The sequence below is a fragment of the Macrobrachium nipponense genome, chromosome 27 (genome assembly GCF_015104395.2).
Source record: "Macrobrachium nipponense isolate FS-2020 chromosome 27, ASM1510439v2, whole genome shotgun sequence".
Taxonomy (NCBI): domain Eukaryota; kingdom Metazoa; phylum Arthropoda; class Malacostraca; order Decapoda; family Palaemonidae; genus Macrobrachium; species Macrobrachium nipponense.
This window is the reverse complement of record NC_087216.1, coordinates 13402324-13424678: the sequence shown is the minus strand read 5'-3', so window position 1 is coordinate 13424678 and position 22355 is coordinate 13402324. Positions and strand designations below refer to the sequence as shown.

General features: G+C 44.4%; 2 protein-coding genes across 2 annotated transcripts in view; one reads left to right on the top strand and one right to left on the bottom strand.

The window, feature by feature from the left end:
- The window catches only part of LOC135200836 (small ribosomal subunit protein eS4-like), a 59161-nt gene that overhangs the window by 26785 nt on the left and 10021 nt on the right, over positions 1 to 22355 (top strand). The window lies entirely within an intron of this gene.
- Positions 853 to 19004, bottom strand: LOC135200835 (small ribosomal subunit protein eS4-like). Its single transcript, XM_064229524.1, has 5 exons — positions 18750 to 19004; positions 18376 to 18473; positions 14737 to 14908; positions 14397 to 14526; positions 853 to 996 (listed from the first exon to the last, which is right to left on the bottom strand). Exons 1-5 carry the CDS (start codon positions 18955 to 18957, stop codon positions 873 to 875), a joined length of 732 nt encoding a protein of 243 aa, XP_064085594.1. The 5' UTR covers positions 18958 to 19004; the 3' UTR covers positions 853 to 872.

Sequence of the window (22355 nt, the reverse complement as noted above, 5' to 3'; positions counted from 1 at the left end):
TGAAGTGCTGTGGGAGTTGTTGTATTCCGATCTGGTGATTACTGCTGCAGAGGCGGGACTTCCAGAGTAGGGTTGGGGAGTAATAGGGGTCTTATGGGGGTGGTTTAAAAATGAATGTGAAAAAAACAAGGGGTTTTGGGGAACAGCAGAGAAGATGGAGACAGAATAGTAGTAGATGAAAGAGGCTCGATTATAAAATAGGCGTTAGTCTAAATACTTGAAATCTACTTTTAAAAAAGCCATGTGAGGCTGAAGTTGACAGTATAGTTTAAGAGCGGCGTGGGGGAAGTGGAGGGATGTAGCTGCAGTAGTATGTGATGAGAAAATGCCAAACAAGCTAAAAGTCTAGATCTATGGCAGAGAAAGACCAGTGTTATGTATGGATCAAAAATGGCCTCCAAGAAGAAAAGAGGTAGTAAAGCTTGAGAGAACAGAGATGAGAATGCAGGTGGATGATGAGAATACCGCTGCTTTGCTCGAGAGATTGGAAAATGATGAAGTGAAGAGGGCCTTGAGAAAAACCTGCTAGAGGGAGACTGAGAATTAGATGGCAGTGACTTTGATAGAAGTCTGTGGAGAAGGGGCATCAGGCAACCGACCCCTCAATGTAGGGAAAAACGTGGGAAAGAAGCAGACTTAGTAAAAATGCTTCAGATAAATTATCTAAAGAGCAATAGAGGGATGACAGTGTAGTGGAGATTTACTCAGACATGACCATAGGTTTGTAGGATGGAAAAATTCTAGACAAGACTTCTTAAAGCAGGAAGGGGAAATATTTTTATAATGAAAAATATATAAAAAGTTTTGCATTAGTAATTTTCAAAGATGGCAAGGTAAAAAATTAAAATAATGTTTCACTTCAGATATTTATTTTAGTTGGTTTTCCTAGCCAACCTACGATCACGTTCCTCGGCAATGGTCAACTTGATGCCTTTACCACGTGGCAGGGAAATGTAAGCCTTGGTACCCTTACCAATAACAAACACATTGTTCAACCTGCAAAATAAACATTCACTTATTATTAAAGAGAAATGACATTATATAAATCCCCTAACACCACCACCCCAAGTATATCTCATTATAAGTTTTTTCCCTAGTCCATTTACAGCAATAGTGTTCTATAGAAGACTTCATTTTACATAACATTAATATTAAGATTCACATATTTCCTCGTTTCTATAATGAGGGCTTCAGATTTATTTAATTTAAAGCCATAAGGCTAATAGTATAAATGTTAGAATGATGTTCCAGCCAACACTTTACAAAAAGGCTAGCAGTGACATTTACACCAGTCTATTATCTTACTCTTCCGAGCTCGTTTGGGAGGAATTCTATATAAATGCCCCGCGTGCATTACTCGGATCACATTACGATGAAGACTTTTTGTCAGGTATTTCCTAAGGCTATATATATACATACTACATAAATAATATAAATACTCCCCTAAATATGGCTTTGAGAAATTCTTCAAGACACCACTGACAGTTACAGTCACACTGACTTTTCAGTTAATGAAATGAAAACGTATTCTCCTCAATGTTAAAGGTAGGTGGAACTGCCCTAGTAAAAAATGACAATTTGTCCAAAATTGCATTTTTCCTAACTATACAAACCTGAGGTCCTTTTACAATAGGAAGATACTAGCGGCAGCTGGATAGGTCGTAAGCTTTCGAACAAGGGGTTCGGTAGTTAACTGCTTGTCCGACAGGCCGCGCGCGCGCGACTGGGAGGTAAACAAATCACTTTTGCTTTGGCCCAAGCAAAAACTGCAGAGTGAGGGGTGGCATGAGGTGGGGCTATGTGTAAAAGGACCTCAGGTTTTGTATAGTTAGGAAAAATGCAATTTTGGACAAATTGTCATTTGTTCCGACACGGCATACAAACTTCGGTCCTTTTACAATAGGAAGACTCACTTCTTGTGGGTGGAATCTGAGTCTTTTGTGAACAGACTGGTGTTCGCCCAACCTTGGAAGCCTCCCTGGTCGTAAGAGCGAGGGAGGGATCCAAGCCTCTGTCCGATTGATCGGGGTGTGCACCGCAGGATCAATGGTCAGACCTCTGGACCGAGTACTAAGAGGGGTGAGATGCGCATCTCTTAGTACCAGCAATGCAAGAACTTGTTCCTGTACAGGAGCAAATATAAAGTCATGGGTTTGACTCTTGTAGGCATCCACTTCCCCCCCTTGTAGAAGGAAGTGGTGGATATTCTGCTCCTATCCCTAGTGAAAGGGATAGGATGGGCTCTGTCATATGCTCTCCCTGCATCTCGTCCTCATCCAGCGTAGTGACGACCATGGCCCTCTGCCCACAGGTAGAGGGGAAGGAAAAGATGGAAGAGAGAGCCAGTCACTCACTCACTCACACATCCATCCACACAGTCACACCAGGACTCGATGCTGTTCAGCCTGCGAGGGTCTGGGTTAGCTACACAACTTGTTGAGCAGCCACCACTGGTCCCAGGAAAAGGTATCCAAAGGACCTGTGGGCAATATCCCGAAGGTAGAAGGATTTAAAGGTAGTCTGGTTAGACCAGACCCCTGCCTTCAGGACCTGCGCCACGGAGAAGTTCTTGCGAAACGCCAAACGAGGGGCCAATACTTCTGACTTCCGTGAGCTCTCGGGTACGGGACGTAACTGGATGTCGGCACTACCATCAGCCTCAATACGCCCTCCCTGATGACCTCACGCAGCCAGAATGAAAGAGTGTTCTTGGATACTTCTTTCTTGGTGACCCCGGTGCTAACGAAGAGGCGTCGACACTCAGGCCTGAGGTGTCGAGTTCTCTTCAGATAGCGCCGTAGCGCGCCCTCACAGGACAAAGCAGCATCTCATCCGCATCATTATCGGTGAAGTCCAATAGGGAGGGAATCGTGAATGACTCGAACCTGTCATCAGGGACTGACGGTTTCTGAGTCTTCGCAACGAAGTTCGGGACGAAATCGAGCGTCACGGATCCCCATCCCCTGGAGTGTCGTACATCATAGGAAAGACCATGAAGTTCCCCTACTCTCTTCGCCGATGCCAGGGCCAGCAAGAAGAGGGTCTTGAGGGTCAGATCCCTGTCTGACGACTCTCGAGTGGCTCGAACGGTGTTCGAGTCAGACTCCTAAGGACGAGAGTCACGTCCCACGCAGGGGGCCTGAGTTCCCTGGGTGGGCAAGACCTCTCGAAGCTCCTCATCAGCAAGGAGATCTCGAACGAGTTCGAGATGTCCAACCCCCTCAGTTTCAGGACGAGCGCCAAGGCGGCTCTGTATCCTTTAACTGTGGGTACTGATAGGAGCTTCTCTCGGCGAAGAAACACGAGGAAATCCGCTACCTGCTGAAAGAGTGGCTTCTGAGAGGAGATAAGACCCCGTCTACGACACCAACCACAGAAGACTGGCCCATTCCCTGGTACACAGCTGCAGAGGACTGACGGACGTTTTCCAGCCATCTCTGTTGCTGCGCTACGAGAAAAGCCTCTCGTTCGCAAGAGATGGTGGATAACAGCCAGCCGTGAAGACGTAGGGACTGGACTGCTCGGTGGTACCGCTCGACGTGTGGCTGGGCGAGAAGGTTGTGCCAAGGGGGAATCTCTCTCGGTTCTCCTGCGAGAAGAGCCAGCAGGTCCGGATACCAAATGGCCTGTGGCCATTTGGGAGCCACCAGGATCATCCTGAAATTCGGGGTGACCAGCGCTCGACTGATCACCTTGCGAATCAGGCTGAACGTGGGAAAGGCATAGGCGAAGAGGTTGTCCCACGGGTGTTGAAGAGCGTCCATCTGCAGCTGCCCATAGGGTCCGGCACGGCCGAGAAGAACACCTGGAGCTTCCTGTTGTGCCGGGTGGCGAACAAGATCCACGACTGGTCGCCCCCACAGGTCGAAGAGCCTTTCCGCCACTCCTGGCTGTAGAGACCATTCGGTCCCTATCACCTGATCCCGACGGCTGAGCGTGTCTGCTACTACATTCCTCTTCCCTGGAATGTAGCGTGCCGACAGCTCTATTGAGTGTGCCTGAGCCCACTCGTGCACCTGCCGAGTCAACTGGTACAACGGGAGAGACACTAGGCCCCCCTGTTTGTTGACGTAAGCCACCACCGTGGTGTTGTCGCACATCAACACCACTGAGTGTCCCATCAAGCGGTCCTGAAACTCTTGGAGAGCGAGGAACGCTGCCTTGAGTTCCAGTACATTGATGTGAAGGTGCTTGTCGTTCTCGTCCCACACTCCTGAAGTCACAACTCCTCCAGGTGTGCGCCCCATCCCTCGGTCGATGCGTCTGAGAACAGCTGCATGTCCGGGGGGTGGAGGGGAGTGCGCAGAGGCACTCCTCTTAAGAGGTTCCTGTCGTCGAGCCACCAGGCTAGGTCCTGCCTCACCTCCTGTGTCAGTGACAACTGGAAAAGCTTGGGGGGATCCGTCGCCTGTGACCAACTCTCCTTTAGTCTCCACTGAAGAGACCGCAGGTGAAGACGCCCGTGAGGGACTAACTTTCTCGAGTGACGACAGGTGTCCGATCACGACTTGCCATCGCTGAGCTACCTGTTCCTGCCGAGACAGGAACTGGTTGGCTGCCTCCCTGAATCGCTGATCCGCGAGTCTGCGGGGAAGACTCGCCCTGCTACCGTGTCGATCAGCATACCCAGGTACTTCATCCTCTGCTTGGGCTCGAGATCGGACTTCTCGAAGTTCACAACGATCCCCAGATCGCGACAGAACTCGAGCAGCCGATCCCTGTCCTGTAGCAACTGCGAGCGGGAGCTCGCCAGGACTAACCAATCGTCGAGATACCTCATCAGACGTATCCCGTGCGAATGGGCCCAAGCAAGACACCAGAGTGAACACTCGCGTGAACACCTGTGGGGCGTTGAGAGACCGAAGCACAGTGCCCTGAACTGGTACACCGTCCCGTCGAGGATGAAGCGGAGGTACTTTCTGGAGGACTGATGAATGGGTATTTGGAAATACGCATCCTTCAAGTCCACTGAAAGCATGAAATCGTTCTCCCTGATGGAGTCGAGCACTGAGCGTGCCGTCTCCATCGTGAACCGGGTCTGGCGAACAAAACCGGTTTTTGCAGGGGTGAGGAGGAGGAGAGGCGAGAGAGATCTATCACCGGGCGCCAGCCTCCCGTAGACTTTTCCACCAGGAAGAGTCGACTGTAAAAGCCCGGTGACTGATCCGTGACGATCTCTACAGCTCTCTTGCTCAGCATGGTCTTGATCTCCTGTCTGAGTGCTACGTCCTTCGGTGACCCGGGGACGTACGACTGCTGTTGGACCGGGTTGGAGGTGAGGGGTGGCCGAGATTCGAAGGGTAATAGATATCCCTCCCGAAGGACATCTACAATCCAGGTCTCGGCGCCGTAGCGCTGCCAAGTTGCCCAATGGCTGGCCAGGCACCCCCCCACTTCCGGCAGCAGGTGAGGGGGAACGCCGTCCCTAGCGTTTCCCCCCTTTCTTCGACTTCTTCCCAGAGCCTCCACGGGATGAGGAGGGCTGGGAGGAGGGCTGGTTACGGCCCCCCTTGCTAGAAGTCGAAGAAGACAGAGTCATTCCTCGGGGCTTCGACGCAGCAACCGTCTTAGCAGCCGAGGAAGCGCTAGCCGAGCTCTTAGACTTGGCCGCAGTCCGAAGGCTGCCCTCAAAGAATCCTTCGAGACTGCCTGGTGAACCAGACGGTCACTGTCATCAGTGCGCCGTCTGTCCACCGCAGCGTCCACCATCTCTCCTGGGAAGAGAGACGTGGAACTCCGTAAAGGTCCGTTTCGAAGTCCCAATGCCGCTTCACGCCCGGCCGCCCTGGAAACCCGAGTAAGGACAGCGTCTTCTTGTCGGAGAACCAGGTTGGCCCACAGGTTCACCGTCTGGTGGGCAAGGAAAGAGATGGCTCTTCCCCCAGACTGGCAAATTCTCCTGAAGCCGAGTCATCTTCGGGAGAAATTCCCCCGGAGTTGGCTGCGACTTAGATACTGTGAGGGACCACAGATCTAGCCAGGAGACGGCCTGGAAAGCTGCCATGGCGGTAGATTCCAGGCCTAGTGCCTCTTGCTGCGAGAACCACAGGTTCTCGGACAGGAGCTGTTGCAGAGACACACCCGGAGTCAGCCTAGCTAACTCCGGGTTCACCTTTTTGGGTTCGGCATCGGATCTTCAGATGGCACGTAAAACCGCCGCTGTCGTAGCAGAGGAGGTGGAAGTAGCTTGCTAGACCTGCCAGACTTCAGCGAACCGTCCTGTCCAGAGACAAGCGATTCAACTTGGTCCAGCACTGAGTCAGCCAGCTCTGATCGCGGCAAACCCACCGTCGGTCTGGGTTCCCTCTTCGGGCCCCAGAACGACTCGAGCCGGGACGTGGGCTCGGATGGTGGGAGCGGCGATCCTTCCCCGAGGTCGTTGTGCTGACGAATCAGCGCAATAAACCTCGGCAAAGTTCCTCTGGATCTCTGGAGTGACTGCATCCTGTTGGAGTCGGACCGTCCAGTCCCTCAAACAGGAGCACCTCCCGAGACCCTCCTCCCTCAAGGAGAGGAGCAGCGACAGCCCCCTCTCGGTCTCCTCCAACCACCTGTGCGTAAGACCTGGCTGGTCCGAGAACCGATCCCTGGTACGTACGACGACGTGGCGGGATCCTAGAGGGCGCACCCTGCACGATCAACTCCTCAATACCTCGCCCCTCCCGGTGTAACCCGAGGAGTTTGAAGGTATGGGAGAGGCAGACCTGACGCTCTCTCCTCGCTCACTGGCAGAACCAGCGGGCTTGGAGGACTGCAGGCGATCGTCAACCCGCGGTGGCGATCGAGCTGCAGACCTAGTCGAGCCGTCTCGCTGTGGAGAACGGCTGGACCGAGAACAGCGGCCCCGGTCTCGTGTGTCAGAGGAGCTGGTGCTGGTTGCCGTACCCGATCGCTCTCTGTGAGAGCGACGGTCAGGCGACCGGCGAGCTCCACTGTCACGGTGAGACCGGTGCGTGTCCTCACGGTGCGTCAGTTCGCTGGTACCAGCCGTGGCTGGTGCCGGCGAACGGGGGGACCTCTTCCCAGCCTCAGCCCGTGGCCGGTCATGGACCGTCACGTCCGCCGGGTAGCCAGCTGCTCGCCGCGAGAGCGAGAGCTGGTCTGGTGAGAGTCGCGTGAGCGGCTGTCACCAGTCTTCCGCTCCGTGCCGTGAACCTGACGCTGAGCGGACTCAGAGGTCTGGTTCCTGGCTGCACGGTCGCTGGTAGGCGACCGTACACTCGGTACCGCCCCTCTCGCGAACGAGCGCGGACCGAGCCGGATCCTGCTGCTGTGGCCGAACCACTGACAGCAGGTGAGGAAGTGCCGGTGTTAGCCGGCACCCCTCTGGTCCCCGTAGTCTTCTTCCTTGCGGGAGAAGAGACGGGTCCTGCTCCCGAAGGAGCAGGGCGACCAGCGGAAGAACCCCCCGTCTCACCAGAGCGAGACGGGCCCTTAGAAGCTCCCGAAGGAGACTTCTTAGGGGGGGGGGGGGAGGCGACCTTCTTCTTCTTAGGCGGGGGAGCCTTAGAAGAAGAAGGGGAAGAGGCGGCAGACGACGACGACGAAGAAGACGATGAAGACGACGACGACACCTTCCCCTCCTCTTTCTTCTTCTTCTTCGTCAACCTCCTCAGGACCGACGTCAGGTCTGTCATCCAGGACGGAGCCGGGGCTGCTGTTGCCGAAGCAACAGGGCCCGGACGTACCTGTCCGAACAGCCCAGCATCGGGAGCAGCGGCGCCAGGCACAGGAACAACATCAGCAGGTGCGAGCATCACAGGAACGGCCAGTAGAGACGGCAGGAGCAGGGAACAGGAACAGCAGCGTGGTCACGGCAGGTACGGCAGACTGAGAGGGTGGTACAGCTGGTCGAACCAGCGGCACAGACGTCATCGGTACCGGTGGGAGGTCCAGGGGCGAGCTCTTCGGGCACATGAAGTCCGGTCGCGGCAGCACGGCAAACCCAGGTGGCGGCATCACACTCCCCCGAGTTACGGCGACTGGCCCCTGCACCGATGTTGTGGGTGTTACAGAGACCGCGTGCTGGGTGTACACAGGTGAGGAGGTGACGCGTAGCCAGGTGTTGTCAGGGTCGTGGTTGGTGGTTGTGACCGTTGCATGCGTAACCGCCACGGAGCCAGCGAGATGATAGAGCAGCCCCTGGACACTCGGCACGCCCTGCAGTCCCAACGATGCCCACACCTGTCCGAGGTCATCCTTCACGGCAACCGCACCTGAGGAGGCAAAAGTCGGGTGATTAGGAGGATCCTCTACCCGCTCGCGCGAAGACGAGCGGATAGAGGACCCAGAATACGAAACTCTAACTCTACGTCGGGTATCTAGCGCCCTCCTCCACACTCGACACGTCGGGAGAGGAGAAGGACCTAGACACCCCCCCGAAGGGGAAGGCGCGAGACGTGGAAGTTGAGCGGGCGGCAGGAAAGAAGACGAAGTGTCCGTCACCAAAGGAGTCGCGGGAGAGCTTTCCGACGACTCCTTTGCAGGCCTTCGCTTCTTCCTGCCCTCATACAATGTCCACTGCGCCTCCGACCAGTCAATACACACATCACAGGGCTCGGCCCGGGTGCATTCGCGCCCCCGGCACCGAGCACACAAAACATGAGGGTCAATCTCCGGGAATGATCTGAACTTCCCGCATTTGCGCCCTTCGATACCCGGGCAAAGTCTCCTTGGGGTAGCGAGGCGAGGAGATTCCATCATTAATAAACTTGCAGGAGTAATTAATATGAGAAGAGAGAATAACTGTACTTACAAGCTCTTTCATACACAATTACAAACAAACTTAGAAAGCAAACGACGAGCAGCGGGCAGAGAGCGAACACACACGTCCATCCACCGTGAGGCCGAAAGCAAAAGTGATTTGTTTACCTCCCAGTCGCGCGCGCGCGCCTGTCGGACAAGCAGTTAACTACCGAACCCCTTGTTCGAAAGCTTACGACCTATCCAGCTGCCGCTAGTATCTTCCTATTGTAAAAGGACCGAAGGTTTGTATGCCGTGTCGGAACAAATGTAAATTGTTTGTACGGTGTTTTTACGTTGCATGGAACCAGTGGTTACTCAGCAACAGGACCAACGGCTTTACATGACTTCCGAACCACGTCGAGAGTGAACTTCTATCACCCGAAATACACAAAATGTCAATTGGCAAAAAAAGTAAAAAAGGCCAGATACAGGGGGTCCTCGAGTTACGACGTTGATCCGTTCTTACGATGCATCGTAAACACGAATTTCAGCGTAAGTCGGAACATTGAAAAATACCACATGATTTAATGTAAATACCTATCAATAACAACGAGAGAACAATTCCTTACCTTTATTAGTTTGATTGGCTTGCACACTGGAGAGGAAGCTGCGGTGCTGGAGAGACTGGGGGAGGTTAGTGAAGAGAAAAAGAACCTCCAGAAGTTGCTGGAGATGCTGAGGCAGATGATTCTTGAGGTGAGGCAGAACATACTAGTACTGGAGATGCTGAGGCAGGTGATTCTTGAGGTGAGGCAGAACATACTAGTGGAGATGTTGGGGCAGTGTGTCTTTAGGTGAGGCAAGAACCTACAGAAGGTGCTGGAGATACTGGGCAGGTGAGTCTGGTTAGCAGAACATTCAGAAGGTGCTGGATTAGCAGAGGCAGCTGAGGTAGAGGGTACAGGATCTTCTGCAGGCCTCTCTACCTTCTTTAAAATACTGCTCCAGGTTAGTCTGAACCACAGAGAGCGACCTCTTTTTCATCCAAGATCTCCTGTAACACTGCATCAAATCCATGACGCCTCTGGAAACCCTAGTGAACCTGTCCAAGTTGGGATCCTGAGCCTCAAAAGTTGACAACGCTTGCTGCAACTCTGCAAAAACCTCTTATCAAGTCCTGCCTTGTGAAAGCCTTAGGCTCTGGGGTGGGTGCTTCTTCTTCTTCCTCTATTATCTGCTTCTCCAGTTGTATCAGGTCCTCAGCAGATAACTCCTCGCCATGAGACTCTGTAACATCATCAACCTCCATCTCCAAATTGATTTCCTTACTCAGGGCAACAACGTTCTTGACAACTAGCTGAACTGTGTCCTCAAACCCATGGAAATCATTCACAAAATTGAGGACAAATTTTCTTCCAGACACCATTCATGTTTGTTGCTTAACCTCCTCCCAGGAATTAGCAATGTTCTTTACAGCATCAAGGATGTTGTAGGATTTCCAAAAGTCCTTCAGAGTCAAGTCCTTCTTGGTTTCAGTTGCCTGTAAAGCCATAGCAATTGTCCTTCGTAGGTAGTAGGCCTTGAACGAAGCAATCACTCCTTGGTCCATAGGCTGTAAAAGGGCCGTGGTATTAGGTGGAAGGTAAACCACCTTGACATTAGGGTTGAAGTCTCCCAGCTGGGCAGGGTGTCCAGGGGCATTGTCCAGCACTAGCAACACCTTAAAGGGGATACCCTTGGAGGCGCAATACCGCTCCACACTTGGAACAAAATGGTTTACGAACCAGTTCCTCAAACACTGCAAGGGTGGCCACCCATGACTTCTTGTTGGACTTCCAAATTATGGTAGTTGACCCTTCCAAATGCCCTTGAGTGCCCTTGGATTTTCAGCCTGATACACCAACAAGGGCTTCAGTTTGAAGTCGCCAGCAGCATTACCCCCAAGAAGTAAAAGTTTAGCCTCTCCTTGCTGGCTTTATGACCGGGTGCTGACTTCTCCTCCTTGGCGATGTAAGTGCGGTTAGGCATACGCTTCCAAAACAAACCTGTCTCGTCTACGTTAAACACTTGCTGAGCAGAATAACCCCCCTCCTTAATTATCTCAGACAACGCTTTAGGAAATTCACTCGCTGCTTTGTCATCCCCACTAGCAGCTTCACCTTGCAATTTAAGGTTATGGTAATTGGCCCGAGCCTTAAATCGCATAAAAACCAACCCCTACTAGCCACAAACTCTTCACTTTCACTTCCCTCCCCCTTTTCTTTTTTCAACGCTTCAAACAATCTTTTCGCCTTCTCCTGAATCACCATAAGGCTGACTGGGATACGCCGTTGATTTTGGTCTTCCAACCAAAGCACCAATAACCTTTCCATTTCAATTATTAGACCACTACGCTGCTTAGTTATCACTGTCGCTTTCATAGGAGCAGATCCTTTCACATGTTCAACGATGCGCTCTTTATCTTTGATAATGTAGCAACGGTCGAACGGCTAAGGCCAAGCGAGCGGCCAATGTTTGTTGGCGTTTCTCCCTTCTCGGATCGCTTTATAATGTCCACTTTAATTTCCATGGTGATGGCCTTTCTTTTCTTCGATGCACTACCATCAGAAGAGTCCGCCTTGCGCTTGGGAGCCATAACAAAGAGCAAAAAGTTACAAAAACGATACAACACGAGGGAGAGAGAGGCAGTGTAAACAACCAAAATGGCGTATGGGCGAGGACTGAGCGTAGCGAAGCGACGCCGTCCTCTCCCCACAAAGCAGTATTCTTCCGCCGTGCACCTGGAACTAGTTTCGCGTTTGTTTACGTTTTTGCTTACGACGCTAAACCGCGTAAGACGGAACGACGCAAAATATTATTTTTTATATTTTTATGGTGGGGCGCGTTCGTAACCACGAAACATCGTAAGTCGAGACCAGCGTAACCCGAGGACTTACTGTATACTGCACTGGTATGTAGTCTTATCACAGGCTGTTGTCATAAAATGCTTCCAGTGGATACTAAGTAAACCTATTTCTACAAGCAAAATAAAGAAACAGCATTATATTATTATTATTAATAGGTGTTAGTTTTTCCAGACCTCTGAGTCTCAAGTAGACTCTTCTCGGGCTGGTTCTCAGGGATCAATCCTGAGAAAAAAAAAAAAAAAAAAAAAAAAAAAAAAAAAAAAAAAAAAAAAAAAAAAAAAAAAAAAAAAAAAAAAAAATTTAGACTTTATTTGAGAAACCCGTCTTATTTAAAAAATTTATGATTTTATTAATTGAAAAATCCCTGCTTTCCGCAAGAATATTTTTCATTTCTGAACTCCGCAGATAAATAGATCTTTGCTGGGTCCAATTGGGCACTCAACAAGCAAATGCTGCACTGTCATGGGTATTTGACATCTGTTACATTTCACTGGGTCAGCATGTGGTGTTGACATCAAGTGACCATGTGAGAATCTTGTGTGTCCTATACGTAGCCTTGCTAGGATCACCTCTTTTGCTCTTTCCTCCTGTGAGGATGTCCTCCATGCATAGACTTCAGTTTTTATATTTTTAAGTTTGTTTGTTGTTGGCACCGAGGCCCATTCTTCTTTCCAATCCTGGTAAATTAATGTTTTAACTGATTTTACCCAGTCTGACACTGGGGCATATGAAATTGTTGGAGGGATAGTGCAGGCTAATTTGGCAGCAGAGTCTGCATATTCATTCCTTTTATTCCCACGTGTGCTGGGATCCAACATATTTTCCCCCCATTGATATTCCTGATTGAGGAGTTGATGAATTTTTTATTGAATTTCCTGTACTATTTGGTTTCCTGATTTATACTGTCCTATTGCATCTATAGCGCTACGTGAGTCACTGAAAATTACAGAGACACTTGCTTTTGCCTCAGATATCATATCTAGAGCCATCTGTATGGCTGTGACTTCAGCAGTAAAATACTGATGATATTGAAGGTAGGCTTTTTTTACTTAACATATTTTTCGAATATGCAGATGCTCCTACTCCAACATTATTTTTGGAGCCGTCTGTATATATCATAAATTTGTCGCCTTTTCTTCTAATGTGTTCCAAAGCATGTTGGCGGTACATTTCCGTACTTGTCATTTGTTTTTTGAGTAGGTAAGACAGGGAGGTACATATCTTTACTCTATTTAAAATCCATGTGGTGGCAATTCCATTGGTGGGTGAAAAATTGGATTCATATTATGTATGTTCATTATGTATCTAGCTCTTTTTGGGAAAGAGCTTGTACTATTAACTGCTGTTACTTGATTACAGTTTTGGAAGCAGTAAGTTGCAGGAGACGATCCCGCTTGCATTGAAAGACCTCTTTGTATTGTTATTAAATTACGGTGATGTTTTAAGGGCAAAATACCTGCCTCCACCAAAAGTGAGTTTGTTGGGGACGATCGGAAAGCTCCTGTGCACAATCGCACGCCTTCATGGTGCACTGCATCGAGAGATTTTAATGCAGATTCTGAGGCGGATGAATATATTGGACAGCAGTAATCTATTTATGGATAAGACTGTTGCCTTATATATCATTAATAAAATGTCTCGCTTTGCTTCCCCAATTAGTGTGTGATAACTTTTTTAATATGGCAAGGGCTTTGATGCCCTTGGCTTTAATGTATTTGATGTGCTCTTTCCAATTTAAATGTTGATCAAATATTACTCCTAGATACTTGATTTTTGTACAAAATTGTATTTCAGTGCTATAAAGATGCAGTTTGATTGTTTGGTTCTTCATCCACCTTTTGTCTTTGTAAGAAGACGATTGCTTTTGTTTTATCAGTTGAAAATTTAAATCCAACTGAATTTGCCCAACTACATATATTTGAAATGGCAGTACTAAGAACTCTCTGAGCGTGTCTCAGATTACTACTCGTATAGTAAATGACAAAGTCATCAACATATAAACTGTTTTTTACACCACTTGGTAAATTTATAGTAATGTCATTGATTGCTAAAGCAAACAATGTACAGCTCAAGACACTACCTTGAGGGATTCCTTCTTCCAGTTTATAGGTTACTGAGTAGGAATTTTCTACTCTTACTTGAAAAGTTCTGTTTGTTAAGAAGTTCTTAATAATATTGGTAAGTGGCCTCTAGTCCCTTGGAGTGGAGTTTTTGCATGATGTTATGTTTCCATGTTGTATCGTATGCTTTTTCTATATCAAAAAATATAGCTACTGTTAATTTCTTTTGTTCAAAGCCTTTTTTGATATGATCTTCTAAATGTGTTAAGGGATCTAGGGTTGATCTGCCAGCTATTGAACCAGATTGTGTTGGTGTTAAAATGGATTCTTTGGTTATTACATACGTTAATCGTGCATTAACCATTTTTTCTAAGATTTTGCATAGGCAACTTGTTAGAGATATCGGTCTATAATTGGATGGATTACTTGCATCCTTTCCTGGTTTGTTTATTGGAATAATTATGGCATGTTTCCATTTATCAGGAAAGACACGTTTTAGCCAGATACTATTGTAAAATTTTAATAAATATGATTTTAGCTATAGGAGCTAATTTTTCTATCATTTCAAATGATATTTTATCATATCCTGGTGCAGAGGGATGACAAGAGTTGATGGCATTATCTAGTTCATCCATGTTAAAAATATAGTTATATTCCAGGTCTTCAAGAGTTTCAAAATTGAGTATTATATTTTCTTTTTGTTTTGTGATACTTTGAAAATGTGTATCTAAACACAAAACCTTACCTAGTAGCAAAAGTGTGGCCAACAGAGTCTTTAACATGGACAACATCAAAGCTACCAGCATGTCGTTCACGGGATACAATTGTTCCTACACGACCCAAGTTACGGCCTCCAGTGATCATGCATAAGTTACCTGAGGGGAATGAAAAAGTATTTAATAAACTGCAAAAACAAGGATTTAAATTACAATGTAAAAAACGGAAAAGAAAACCTATTCTTCACAATAAAAGCTCTTGGGATTATTTCCCAGCCATATAACATCCTTGAGAATACAAATTGACTAAATCAAAACCTTTCTGCTCCCGTAAAATAATAAAATAAAAAGTCCCTAGGTCACACTCACCAGATTCAAATTTGATGAAATCCTTCATCTTCTTGGTCTCCAAATCAAACAAGATGGAGTCGTTTACCTTGACAAGGGGGTCAGGGTAACGTAAAGTACGGCCATCAGATGTTACAATGAAGGGTACACCCTTTGGTCCAACAGCTACCTTCTTCACCTTGCAGAGCTTGTACTGAAATATTAGGCACCATTATTAATAACTAATTTATTTTCATAGTCTTAAGCTCTTTGCTACGTACAGATCTGGAACAGGGAACACCCACATTATTACATATTATTATTAATAGAGAGATAAGAAACCTGTTTTACGTATTTAAAAAATTTACGTTGTTAATAGAAAAATTTGCCTTCAGCAATAATTTTCATTTTTGAATTTCGTAGATAAATTTATCTTCGTTGGGTCCAATTTGGGCATTCAACAAGTAAATGTTGCACTGTCATGGGTGTTTGACATCTATTTCACTTCACTGGGTTAGCATGTGGTGCAGACATCAAGTGACCATGCAAGAATCTTGTGTCCTAACGGCTGAATTTATGCACAGGCAATAAAATTTTAAGGACAATGTCCTTGGGCTTAGATTTATTTAATTTAAAGCCATAAAGTTAATAGCACAAATGTTAGAATGATGTTCCAGCCAACACTTTCCAAAAAGGCTGGCTGTGACATTCACACCAGTCTAATATCTTACTCTTCCGAGCTCGTTTGGGAGGAATTCTATATAAATGCCCCGCGTGCATTACTCGGATCACATTACAATGAAGACTTTTTGTCAAGTATTTCTTAAGGCTAAATACATTCATACATACATAACATAAATAATCCCCTAAATATGGCTTTGAGAAATTCTTCAAGACACCACTGAAAATTAGTGTCATACTTGATATCAAGCATAATTTGTTTTAATGGTTGCAGGGAATACTAAAATGTATTAAGACATTAAACATCTATTAAACTTCACAAATTCTACATAATTGGTCATTGTGAAAATATGTAAATAAAAGAATTACCCAAACCAAACCAAAAACAACCAAGATAGCAAAAAGGTTAATTCCAGCAGTACCTGAATGCTATTTCCCAAGTAAAAGGAGCTTTTCATGTACTCTTACAATAAGAACACCATCCTCACCCAGTTTTTTTTTTTTTTTTTTTTTTTTTTTTTTTTTTTTTTTTTTTTTGTCAGTCTAGTTACCCAGGCCAGCCAACACTGGTTTGCACATCAATTATTCGCCTTTTTCCAAGCTTCTGGAGGTTTGTAAGCTTACTGGGTTTTCAAGTAGATAAAAACCTTACATTTACATTCTAATGTTTTATAGAGGGGAGACCAGTAAAAACTGAGCATTGTTAGGATTTTCTACTAACTTTTACCTCTTAAATATTTGTGAGGTTTTCATGATTCCTTACAGTTGTTTTGTTAAATTTGTAATTTTCAATAGTAATTAACCATGCACTGGATACCAATAAATTTTCCAAACTTCCAAAATCCTAAAACATAAAATAGTTAACTTTGTGTTACTAGTCCATACATCAATAAAATGGCATACAAGAAGCAATAGCCGACTTTGCTTGCTATTCATTCTTTATACTATACAGACATGGTGGCAGGTAAAACATAAAATAGTTAACTTTCTGTTACTAGTCCATACATCAATAAAATGGCATACAAGAAGCAATAGCCAACTTTGCTTGCTATTCATTCTCTTGTTATACTATACAGACATGGTTGCAGGTAAAACAAGACAAAAATAAAACAAAAACCAATGATGTCACTACAGTCAATGTAACAAGGAGCATGGGGCATGGCAATTCGAGACACACCCAATCGAGCTTGTCTTGCTATACCGAGCATTGTAAAAGAAGTTTCTATCAAAGCTACTTCTAAAAATTACAAACTCGGTACAAGAAAATATTCTACAAAACATATTTTCATATTACAACTACAGACATAAAAAAAATTGGCACTGAAATTTACTAAGACATTATACAGCTAGTATTCCAGTCCACAATTAGTAGATATATATCTTCACCGAAAACTTTACAGTTTACAGTGCTATTCAAAGGTTGGTTAAAAACTACCAGATATTCCATATCCATCAAATTCAACTGAACCTGGCTTCTGGGATAAAAGTCCAGACCAGATTTTTTGTTAACTGGGGTAGTCTTGTTGAACTACTCAATAAAAAAAAAGAGGTAACAAGTGATATTCTCTTCAGAAGTCTACTTATAGGCAGTCAACAATAGTAAAAATATTAAAGAATGAAAAACCAAAACCTAGAAATCATAGCTGTGAATTATAACTGAAGTTTAACATAATATGAAAACACTTTAAACTAAAAGTATAATTTTAAAACAATATAAAATAAATAGTATAAAACACAGAATAAAGCATACAGAAAAGAATAAAACACAGAATAACACAGAAAAGTTTTCCTGAAACATCTGACTTTGGCACAAAGTATGGGCCATGTAAACCAATCCTACAAAATCTGAGAACCAAGCCCTAACAGTGGCTTAAGATCTGGCCACCCTCCTCGCCCTCCACCCTCTTTGATGGTATGAAGACAACATTCTATATTACGTACTGTGGTTCTCAAACTATGAGTTGTGAGATCAATTTTGATGGGTTGTTGGGACACAAGTAAATTTAGTTTTGTCAATTTAAAGCAGTTCCATGGATTCTATTAATTCAGTTTTGTCAATTTAAAGTAGTGCCATGGATTCTATTAATTTAGTTTTGTCAATGAAAAGCAGTGCCATGGATTCTACAGGAAAAGCAATGATATGGATCCCACTAGTTTAGTTCTAATGAAAATCTGTTGTTTGGTTTTGATAATGAAAATCTGTACACATTATTTTTTTTCCCAGAATAGTGTACATATCACAGTATATTTTCTTTCTTTAATCTGGGTCGCAAAGGATTAAAATGTTCCAAATAAGAGTTGGGAACGAAAAAGTTAGAGAACCACTCTTCTATATTGGTACAGGGTGGTGAAACATGGCAGAAACAGACCTGCCACTACTAGGCCTAACTCCTGGTCCTTACAGGTTCAAAGTACTTGAGACTATTTAGCTGTTAGCGTATATAAGTAAGTTTAATGTTTTGTAAATCTGATCTCTCACCTTGCTTTCTTAAATCTTTCACAGTTTACTTCACAATGACATCATTTACTTCATTTTCTTTTTCCTCTTAAAACATTACTTGTGCAAAGTAGTTATCTAAGCATCAATACGGTAAGTTTTATTATTATTAATTCTGCCCTCTTTGTAGTTAAGCAATGTTTCATTAATACCACATTTTTATATCAAATAGATAAGTGACACACTTCTTGGAGGCTGACAAGAACACCAACAAGAATGTGCTACCTTTGGCACACTGACCAGCCCTTAGCACAAGAAATAGTACCCTAAGAATTATAAACTTCGGGGTGAATGTTGGGGCCAGACAAAATATGACATGGAACAGCTGGGAGTAGAAGACAATGGAACATTTTGTAAAAAGCAGAAAGCAACACATATAGTGACCCATGAGATGCTACTGTGTGATATGCAAGGTACTTAGCGAGTGATACACCATACAAAAATTAACTTTGCACTCAGGTCAGGAAAAAATTAAACCAGACTCTTTTGGAGCTGGGACATACCTTTGCTTCTTCATCAGTGATGCGGTGAGGGATGAATCTGCCTTTTACATCATAGAGAATACGGAAGTGTTCCCCAGTCTTCTTGATGGTTACAACATCTGTTACAAAAATTACATTACAGTATTAAAACTTGTAGAAGGTTTTGCACTACAATTTCATGTTTTCCGACTAAATGAGCCTGGAATAAAATCATAAATCAAAAAGCGATTTCTCAACGTTACATGCAATTTCAAGTTTGCATACTCTACTTAGGACAAAGAACTGATTAGGGACCAACCAACAAGTGCATAATATATCCAGTCAACATACTCCAAATAACTACTCTATATAAATCAATATACCAAAAGGGGAAAATAGGTTTTTTACTAACATACCCATGAAGCCTGTTGGGTAGTTCCTGTCAGTGCGAATCTTTCCGTCAACGCGGATAAGTCTCTGCATTGTAATCTTGGTGACCTCAGTGTTTGTCACAGCATACTTGAGACGATTCCTAAGGAGAAGCACCATGGGCAGGCACTCGCGCAACCTGTGAGGACCAGTGGATGGTCTTGGTGCAAACACACCTACCTGCTTGTCCAACATCCATGATTTGGGGCTGTAAGCCTCTTCAGATGCTTTTTAGGACCACGCTGAAATAGATAAATAAAAATGCAAGTCTTTCCAGTTATCAATCTATCAATGCTAATAATATCACCCAGATTCCAATCCCATTTTCTGCTTTAATGTATTATACTAGGATAGAAAATGAATAGACACATTTAGTGGTTTAAGTTTTATATAGAGTTAGCAGGAAATGCTATAGTGGAATATTATAAGTCAAATGTTACAGCTTCCATATACCACAATAACCTATAAACCTCTTTATTAGTCTTTTTCCATAAATCATTATAATATCCACAGTAATATCCTTGTTTATCTAGATATAATATGTTTATACAAAGCTTAAAGCTTTGCTTAGTGATCAAGTCCACAGGAGGTTGGACGAAAGCTTTAAGCTTTGTATAAACATATTATATCTAGATAAACAAGGATATTACTGTGGATACCTCTATTGATTTCTTAGAAGCACGATACAGTGTTTTTTTTATATTGCATATATATATATATATATATATTAATGGGATTGTTTCTATTGCAAACAACAGCAATGTGCAATCCATGCTGGAATGACAGTAAAATTTTGTGCTGGCAAGCCACTTACAACAACGTAGCCTATTGAATATATTTTACTGAAATGAAAATGCTTCCAAGTGGTCAACACTACTAATAAGATCTTCTATAATTATCTAAAATACATATGCAATTGTCCCATGAGGTTATGGAATCGTTGCTAAGGATGTATTTGTCATCTTTTGTTATTGAATGGCCTATACATTGCTAACCTTGTGACGGCTGGGACTATGTACTTTTAACCAGTTGGCATGAGTTCTTTGCTACATACTGACTTATTCTCAGTCTGCCCATACCAAACAGGCAAAGACATTCCTGTTTCCTCTGGAGTCTCAACAAACAATACATACCTAATTACCATGAACGTTGTATACCAAAGTTAAAAACAATAAATTTCAATAGGGGGCTCATTTTAAACATCCTAGGCAACAACATATTCTCCCAGCCATTTTGTAAAATTTTTCTTAAAGAACGATGTAGAAAGTTTTGAAAAATTCTCTGGGAAAAGCTCTGCAAGCAGATATTGTTTAATACTATAGAATATTTTTTACTTAACAATTTAGAAAAGTATACAATGCAGTACTGGTGAGATGACGGTAAACTGAAGACTACTACTGGTTCCTGCCAGTTGTTTGTTTTTACATTTATCTGCATGGGTCTGGTACTAAACACGACACCCTTAACTCAGTAGCTACCATACCATAGGAGCACAGTAGTTATCTTCAATTTTACTGAGGGAACATGACAAATTTACCAAAGAATTGAGGGGAATTTAGGTTAAAATATTAGGGTAAAAAACCGCATGGTACAGGGGTGGACCATGTACGATTAATGTGTACAACCCCAAGAAAAGTACATTATAACGCGTCCTGGCATCGGAGTAGAGGTCTTCAGCTCCGTTTCTCACCAAGAAGAAGTCGCGTCTGATGCCCATCTCCAATGTCAGGACGCGTTATAATGTACTTTTCTTGGGGTTGTACACATTGATCGTACATGGTCCACCCCTGTACCATGCGGTTTTTTACCCTAAATTGCAGGCATCTACCGTAGTCCAACATCTTTAACATGTCCTGTAACCCAGGACACATTACAGTCATGAGTCAGCCTCTGCCAAAGCAACACCTCGAAATCTCTACTTTCCTCTCAATTTAAGTTTTTCCTCCCAAGTCACAAATTAAGGGCATAATTTCCAAGTTTCAGGAAGGTGGTTACTCTGTTAATCCCCATGGGGCTGGTACTGAGCAAGGTATCCTACGACGTCTGCCATGTAAAACCATTAAGAGAAGATGGTAAATCCCAATTATTATTTTTGGAAAACTTTTAAGCTATCTCCCCTGTAAAACATATATAGCTATACATGAACCCTCCTCTACAGGATTGTTCAAATAAAAAACGAACTGGATATTGGTACGGCAGCCGTACCCCGATCTCGGTAAATATTGGTACGGCAGTGAATTACGCATGCGCGAACCCTTGTTTACCGCCTCACGCATATCCAAAGACTATATACTGAAGTATAGGTATACGCAGTCTTTGGGCATATCAGTGGCAGCAAGAAAAATGGTAACGGAACAGCATGAACCGCGGAATCATACATTAGTTTTCGCCGAAAAACATGTTTTCAGGCTTTAACGAGCCGAAGAAAGCCAGACATCTATGAAGACTCAAACTTTAAAAAATTGGGTAATTCATGGTATATACGTAGGTCACGAACGATCGAATCGGCCCTGAAAAGAATTCCGAAGAGGAGATTCAAAGAGGATTATATATAAATATATACACTACCATCGTACCTTTGGTGACTTTCTCGGCCCTTTATTCTGCCCGACATCGGCAGTTGCAAGGGCCGTTATACACTTTACAATATTCTTACTGGTAAACGGATACAGCTAACTGCCGTGTATCTACAGCAAGTCAAGAGCTCAAATACGGCACCAATGACAGAATCTGCCATACCCTCACCGCAATATACCTATTATTTGTATGGCAGGAAGTCTGAAATTTACGCATGCGCAATTCACTGCCGTACCAATATCTACCACGATCGGGATACGGCTGCCGTACCTATATCCTGTGCCAATAAAAAATACAAAAGTTCATTCACAAACCTATGAGCAGACCTGTCTCTTACAATGACCAAATTTTACCAAGGAAACCTACTTCTGAGGAAAAATAAAAAACGGTAGATAGCCTGACCAACTGGACATCCTAGGTCATGCACCTAAGCATCAAACTAAGCTACTAGAGTAATCCTATAATCAAACCTATTGACTAGGCTATAGGATATAGGTACCTATTAGGATCTTGCCTGGAAATATTTGAAAAAATTAAAACGTAGATCTACAGCCGCCCTCACCAAGTTCAACTAGCTAATCTTTCTCTGTGATTTGTCGAGTAATACCTAGGCTAGCTAACAAAACCTCGTATCTACTTTTCGCGTTTCAACTTTTTTTTTTTTTTTTTTTTTTTTTTGGGGGGGGGGGGGGAAATTCCTAGTACATTCACCAATTGGCCAATACATAAATGTACAGTACTAATTCATAGTCAAGTAAAACAGAAGCCTAATAAGTTAAGTATATATAAAGTCCGTAAAAATATTATCATAACGACTTCCAGAAATCGTCAATGGAATTTACAACGGATTTCCCTCTCATATGGGCCTACGGTAGCCTATCCACCAAAACTGTAACGTATTGGGGAAAGGGGTCCCTTACCGAACACGTTAACCTTTAGTTGATTTTGTACTCCGTAAATTGATTTACTGCCCGAGATAAGGTTGAATTGAGTGAAGCTGTGGGAATACACTAGGT

Excerpts from the sequence above, each read along its gene's own strand:
- LOC135200835 (XM_064229524.1), bottom strand. The coding sequence starts at position 18,957 with ATGTTGGACAAGCAGGTAGGTGTGTTTGCACCAAGACCATCCACTGGT. Across the intron at positions 14,909-18,375 it reads TCACTGATGAAGAAGCAAAG|TACAAGCTCTGCAAGGTGAA; the intron begins GTATGTCCCAGC and ends CTAATATTTCAG. Across the intron at positions 14,527-14,736 it reads TTTCATCAAATTTGAATCTG|GTAACTTATGCATGATCACT; the intron begins GTGAGTGTGACC and ends CATTCCCCTCAG.